Genomic DNA, 7,072 nt, shown 5'->3' on the forward strand with positions numbered 1-7,072 from the left:
TTCCACAGTCCCCCAGGTCTCAAAACCCACCAAGATGTGTTTTGAATTTTGTTAAACTTTTCCCATCCTACTCAAAAAGATGAAATCCCATTTGTATTCAACTTATAACAAGTTTTCTTTGGGAATATAAGTATACACTGAAATCCAATTCAGAATTTAAACCCACAGGTTTCAATTTATAAATCCATTGCTGTTCGAATAACCGTTGATCTAAGCCACCTCCTCGCCATTGTGGTATGATCTTCTGTAATGCACAAAATCATAATTGATGAAAACTGTCTTTCATTTCAAGTCAGTGAGAGACTAATGGAGCATTAATTCATTGTGTTAAATTAGAACGATGTTCTATCATCCCTGTTTTAAGACTCTGTTTGGTTTTTCCAATGTAAAATTTGCCACACAGACACCCGATAGCATAAATTACATTTGTTGAAATACATGTAATATTGTGATCTAAAAAAACTGTCAATTTTGCCAATGGAACATATAAAGAGGAAACATCCATAGATATTTGACAAACTGTGCAGGAACCACATGGTTTGTGATCCCTTTTTCGTGTCTCACATTATCAAGCCTATCTAGAGTAGAATCCGATTGAACGAGCATGTCCCATAAACTTGGTCCTTTTGTTTGAGATACGTGGAGTCTCCTTGAATGCCTTAAAGTTGCAAAATATGCCAGTTGCGTAATATACCATAGCTTCCCTAACCCAAAATGCCAATGGAGAAAAAGTTTTATAATACAAGTCATCCGATTTTTATCATTTTCTTATTCTGTCTGGGGGAGAAAAAGCCAATCCCGATGAGTATTTTTTTTTTTTTGCTCTCAAAAAAGCCCTTCTATTACACTTACTGGGATATCCTCTCGATAAAAATCTTTCAGTCAAAGCTCAGGCTTGATGTTTATATTATATCTTAGTTGTACATAACCTTCTTAAATGAAAAAATTGATTAATAGGTAAACTTTCTTTCAGTGATCGTGAATGGGCACTCAATAAGTATAACAAGGTATTGCTACACACATTTCTGATAAAGGGTGGTATGAAATCAATCACAAGTCTTCATAATCATAATATCTAAAAACAGTCTGATCTTGTATCTCTGCTGTAAATCTCAATATTACATGAATTCAAACAAATCATAAAATCTTCAAATTGTGACTGCTACTCCAAATCATGAAAATGTCATCTATTTTTTATAGAAATTCCAGGTTTAAAATTTAAATTTTTAAACGCATGGTCTTGTTTTATTCACCTCGCTTCAAACTCCCCCATATAGAGATTCACCAAATCTGGGCCCATTGTGGCATCCATTGCAGTACCACAAGTCTGTCTGTAAAACTTATGTTCAAAAGCAAAAAAGGTTTTTGTTAATATTATCTCCAATAACTTATACAAAAATTTGGAAGGAATCCGATGGAGTCGAGGGTGTTGCTCAAAATGAATCATCGCATACTTTATGTTGGGGGATGCTGGTGTAAAGTGCTTCCACGTCCAATGTCACAAGAAACAAACCATCTGTTTTCAAATGTAGACTCTCCAAAAATGTAATCATTTATTGCGAATCTTGAACATATGACAGTAAATTTGGTACAAATGGAGACAAAAAATAATCAATAAATTTCAGTAGTGGCTCAAGATAGAAATAATCGGTCTGCCTGGTGGATTAGTAAGATTTTTATGCACTTTGGGTAAGATGTAAAAAAACAGGAACCATAGGATGTTTTGATGTTAAAAGCTGATTCTTTAAAGGCCAAAAAAATGGACTGACTACTTTTTTTGTAAAATAATTTCTATCTCTTCTGTAATCTATGCTATTGGATCCAAACCCAAAGGTGTATAAAATGTATCGTTCTGTAGCTGTCATTGTACTTCAGCATTATATTGAGAATGATCCAATAGCACTATTTTACCTTCTTTATTGGCAGGTTTAATAGTCAGATCGATGTTCCTTTGTAGGTCTTTAATAGCAACAAATTCCTGTCGTGTAAAATTACAAAACTGATGCTTGTTCAACAAAATATCCTGAACTTCTTTAAGAATAACTGAGCGAAATGTATTCGGTATGTATGTTTCGGTATTCACTCAGCGCTTTTTTTTTTTTAATATAAATGGTGAACAAGATGGCTGGTTCGACTGTTCTCCCATTAATGAAGTAAGAAGAGATCATAATCTGGTAAAATGGGTATAATTTACAAGACAAATATTTTGAGCTTTTTGAATAGTTGTAGTAATATTTTTTCTTTATTGAAATTTTTCAAAATATAACAAAGTAAAACGTTTTGTAATGGTAATCAAGAAAACCATAAAAGGAAAATTTTAAAAATAAACAAATTTATTCACACATTTATCCAGAAACAATCTGTCATCCAACAGAAAGAAACATAAGGGGGGGGGGGGGCAGATGGAAAAAGAAAGAGGTGTTATCTGAATAAGAAAAACACTTACATCCAGTAATTGCACATGAGATCCCGGTACACTTACTAGGACCCAACCTCATTATTAGCAGGGATTAACACTCTAGCATTCAGAAAATCTCATAATTGTTCAGGAACAAAAAATATATAAGTATTATCTCAAAATTTGATTAGACATTTGCATGGATAACGTAACATGAAACTAGCTCCTAAGTTATAAGCTTCTGAGCGCATATTCAAAAAAGCTTTCCTTCGCAATTGAGTAGGTCTAGCTTGGTCAGGATAAATACGGACCCTGTCCCCCCAAGTAGGCAACTTCTAAATTCTTAAAATATCTCATTACCAAACTTACATCTTTTTTGGAGAAAAGGGAGACAAGTAAAACATCTATCAACCAATTCCAACTTCAGAGCTTTCCAAATATTCAGATAATATATATTTTTTAAATTATTTCATTATAGAGTTGGGAAGAAAAATGTCAATTTCTTAGAGTTTAATCACATCATCGTGTTTGCTCCTGAGGAAGCTCCTCCGTGAAACACCGGCCGCTGTTGAGCCTAGAATTCCTTCAACACAACACAAGTAACACTGAGCTCAGAATTCCTTCAACATGGCAAAAGTTTTATTTGCAAAGAAAATTTCAAAAATTTAATTCGTCTACATGCATGTGATGAGGTGGTCCGGGCGGTCCGACTGTGAAGGGCACGTCGTCGGGCTCGCTGATGCGTGATTACAAGAACTATTTAAGGTTCATTAAGGTTATAGACGAGCTCATACTGAACATTAACTTAGATTATTTTGTGTGGAAATTCCTAGCTCTTTGATTCACTGAACTGCATTCCAGGCCATTTCCCCCACAAATTTTAAGCCATACTATGAGGTCTGGGTTTAGGTCTCTTTGATAAGTCTTTCTTTCTTTTTTTTTCCCCCTTTTGAAGAGTGTACCTGCTGTACCACACCTGGAGCCAGGTGACATACGGAGGGCTGGCAGGGAGCTTCATGGCTGTCGCTTGGTTTGCCTTCACACAGGAGATTCTGACACCGCTATTCCCAAAGATAGCAGCTTGGTAAATAACAATGTGGTGAAAACTTTCTGCAGGCTGGCAAGCCCCATATTGCGCAACTTGGCTACAGCTTGTCCCTGATGCTGGGGGCCGATCCTGCTTTATGATTTTAGTATAGAACAGGGAAGTGGTGATTCAGCTTTGAGAAGACTCTGATCAATAGTCTTGTGTCATTGCTGCAAAGGCTGAGACTTATGCAGATTATTTCTGTGTAAACAGATTGTGACGGTGAGAGTGGGGGGGAATCCTCTTGAGTTTGAATAGCAGTTCACATACATTGGTGGTACTGATGAGATCTATGTATGGAGTCTTTTGCCTGGAGTTGATTTTTCTGTTACTTTTGTTTCCTATTTAGGCCAATTTCAGAGTACTTACTAATACGTGACACTAGTTTGATCCCCAACATCCTGTGGTTTGAGTACACGGTGACCAGAGCAGAGGCCAGGTAAGCATACCGCACTGTTAAACTGCTGTTCTGGGGGACATCCATTGCAGTGCTGTGCTTGCAGGTGAATCTTTCTAGTTTTGTCCTGCGGAAAGACAGTATGGTGGTTGAGAGTTTGAGCTTCCCCCACTGAAGTTGGTAATTTTGTATGCATGAACCTGGAAGAATATGGCTGCCTGTTATGCAGGGAGCAGTACTCTAAGCAAAGCATCCTGCATGGTAGCTTCTTCTGTTGGGAATCATTGGACATATTTGTGCTCTGATAAATCTGGAAGTTAAATCCCATTCTCTTGCTTCAGAGGATCTTCCCTCCTATTGCTGCTGTTTTAGGAGACTTTGGTCTGGTAAAGGCTTCTAGGGCAGTGGTCTCAGAGGCCATATGGAAGTCTGGCAGGGCTGCATAACCAGGCGGCAGCTATACAAGAGAGAGGAGCCAAAACCATGGAAAGCAACCACCTGCTGTGCCACACAAAATAGTAAATTCAAGTGAGAGATCCTTGATTGTCAGCTGTCATGTTCTGGTCTGGAGAAGTAAAATGGAGATGAATGGTACCACTAGCCCAAGGGCAGCAGGAGCTGCAGAGTTAAAGCTCTGCAGAGACCACCAGACGGTGACATACTATGCCTGCGGCAGTCTTCTTTCTCCCTATCCTGCAGGCTTCCTGATTAAAAATAAGGCCTACATAGTGGCAGGAGTAAGAAGAGGCAGTCATGAGCGAAAGAGTGCAGGTTTTTACTTTGTACCGATGGTGCCTGCTGCCTCTGCTTTGCTTTGGTGCAGCAGCTGGCTGCTTCTCCCAAGGCTCAGGCCCTGCATCCTTGTGGCGATTGCTGCTTTTTTTAGTTGACACAGGAGCCAGATGAAAATTAGGGAGATGGAGATCTAATAAGTAGGGGGGGGGGGGGGGGTGCAGGTAAAGAGAAAGGGAGATAGAGGGCTGGTGTAAGGAGGAGGGGAGAGAGGGCTGAGCCTGGGTGAAAAAGGGGTAGGGAAATGGAAAAATGATGGGGGGGGGGGAATAAAGATACCTGAAAGGTGAAGGAGAGATGGATGAAGACAGGAGACAAGCATAGAACAAAAGAGAAAATGGAAAGGAGAAGCCAGAACTAAAGCTAGAAGACCTGCTATGAAAATAGTGAAGGGGTGGGGGAACCCATTCTTAAAATGGCATATTGAAAAGTACAGCAGGGATAAGCACAAATGTTGCCTCTTTATTTCTGTAGCCCTCCAGTCCTCTGTGTTCTCTCATTTTCAGAAACAGACAACGAAAACTGGGTACAAAACTCCAGTGAGCGGTGGACCAGCAAGCAGAGAAAACAGAATCCACGATTTCATGAAGGAGGACAAGAAACAAGACCAGCCAGAGCTGGGAGTGGCAGAGTCTTTCAGCAGATGGACCAGAGGGGGAGTGCCAGCCGGCTCCCAGGCACATGTCCACGTGGGCAGAAGACAGCTAGTTTACAATACACGCATGTTCCTAGCGGACGCGTCTGACTTGGGGGCAGAAGCAGAAACTGATGCAGGGGGACGACAAAACAAAAAAAAAAAATGCATATTTCTGTGACGTCTTCACTGCATGAAATCTACAAGTTCTATTTTATTTTTTAAACAGGCATTTGTTGCCTTGGTTGTGTGGGTGGATGCTGATGAGGAATTAAGTCTAAGTTGCTTCTAGGATTTTTTTTTTTTTTTTTAATTTTTTTAAGGTAGTTTGGGAGACCTAAAAACCATTCCAGGTGCACTTTGTAATAATTTCTTGAAATTTGTTTCCAGACTTGCTTTAACACTAGTGATACCTGCCTTTATGAGACAGGGAGGAGAGGGAAGCAGGAACAACACCCTTCACTGTGCCTGATCTAATTGCAAATCATTGTATTAATAATTCAGTCAGAAACAGCTTGAGTGGCAGGGCACCAGCGCGCTGTCACTGTAGCACTAAATGAGGGAAGTTAGCACTTACTATAGTGCTGAACATTAGATAGTAAGAGAGAAGACTGTCATAGCTCTGTGTGTGTGTGTGTGTGTGTGTGTGTGTGTGTGTGTGTGTGTGAGACAGTGCTACAGCAACAGCATGGTGTCTCACTGACCATGGAAAGAGATCCTGAGAGCTGCCAGAGCCTGTGAAAAGTGAGGAGGGTGGCAGAAGGCCACTGCTGAATATGGGTGGTAGTGAGAGATGCCCCAAGCATGGTTGTGTGGCATGAGGTAGTAGTGAAAAAAACATTCAGTCTGTGTAGTACTGAGCGGTGATTCGGAGTTTGTGGCACTATGAGAGATGCCCAGAGTCTGTTCTGAGGAGTGGCACTGTGTGCATGTGTGGTAATGTGAGATGCCCCCAGAGCCTGTGGTGTAGTGCCAAGGGGTGGTATTGTGTGCATGTGGTACTGTGAGATGCTGCCAAAAGAGTGGCACAGTGTATATGTAGTATGAGATGCCCCCAGAGCCTGTACTGTAGGGCTGAGAGTGGCAGTTAAAGCTGGTGCCGTACTGCTGCATACAGCTATTCATACATGTTAAATGATTAAAAAAAAAAAAAAGATTTTTGCTTTGTTCCCTCTCTAATTTTTTTTTCTGACAATTCAGTTGACTTGAAGAATGAATGTCTATTTTACAATAAAATGTTTAACCCCTCTTAACCTGTGTGGCTTTCTAGTGCTGCTAGGGTTCACTTTCTGTGTGATATGCAACCCTGTTTCTGCTCTGACTCCTGTATACAGCCTCCAGTGTTGATCTGCATTTCCTCAGGACTGCACATCTGCGCTGACTCCATGCAGGCTCTTACAGTAACACTTGCTGCCCCTTCGGACCAAATCCTAAGACCATCCTGGCAGTCTGACAGAAGTACTAGGGCTGCTACCATCATTCTTGTGCATTCAAGGCCAAGTAGCTCCCCAGGCTCTAATTATATTTTGTTACCATTCCCTATATGTACCCAGATCAGTCTAGACTCCTGGGTTGTGCCTCCCTTCCAGCAGATGGAGACAGAGAATGTTTTACTGACAATGCTACTTAACCAAATGTGCTACCTGCAGTTCCTCAGTATTTCTCTCTCTCCTGCAGTTCTGCAACTGAGACAATTTTTTTTATTTTTCCTTTTGAGCCTTGCTCCCGGGTTTTTTTTATTTTTCTGAGTCCTATGGGATTCTT

At 40.5% G+C, this 7,072-nt stretch overlaps 1 protein-coding gene across 1 annotated transcript in view; it reads left to right on the forward strand.

The window, feature by feature from the left end:
* The window catches only part of DOLPP1 (dolichyldiphosphatase 1), a 32,558-nt gene extending 25,999 nt beyond the window's left edge, over positions 1-6,559 (forward strand). Inside the window, exons 6-8 of the mRNA XM_029612405.1 lie at positions 3,354-3,482; positions 3,835-3,924; positions 5,181-6,559. Coding sequence (XP_029468265.1) covers positions 3,354-3,482; positions 3,835-3,924; positions 5,181-5,217 — 256 coding nt within the window. The 3' untranslated portion in view covers positions 5,218-6,559. The remainder of the gene's footprint in view (positions 1-3,353; positions 3,483-3,834; positions 3,925-5,180) is intronic.
* Positions 6,560-7,072: the final 513 nt, after the last annotated feature.

This window comes from Rhinatrema bivittatum, chromosome 8 (assembly GCF_901001135.1).
Source record: "Rhinatrema bivittatum chromosome 8, aRhiBiv1.1, whole genome shotgun sequence".
NCBI classification, from domain to species: Eukaryota; Metazoa; Chordata; class Amphibia; order Gymnophiona; family Rhinatrematidae; genus Rhinatrema; species Rhinatrema bivittatum.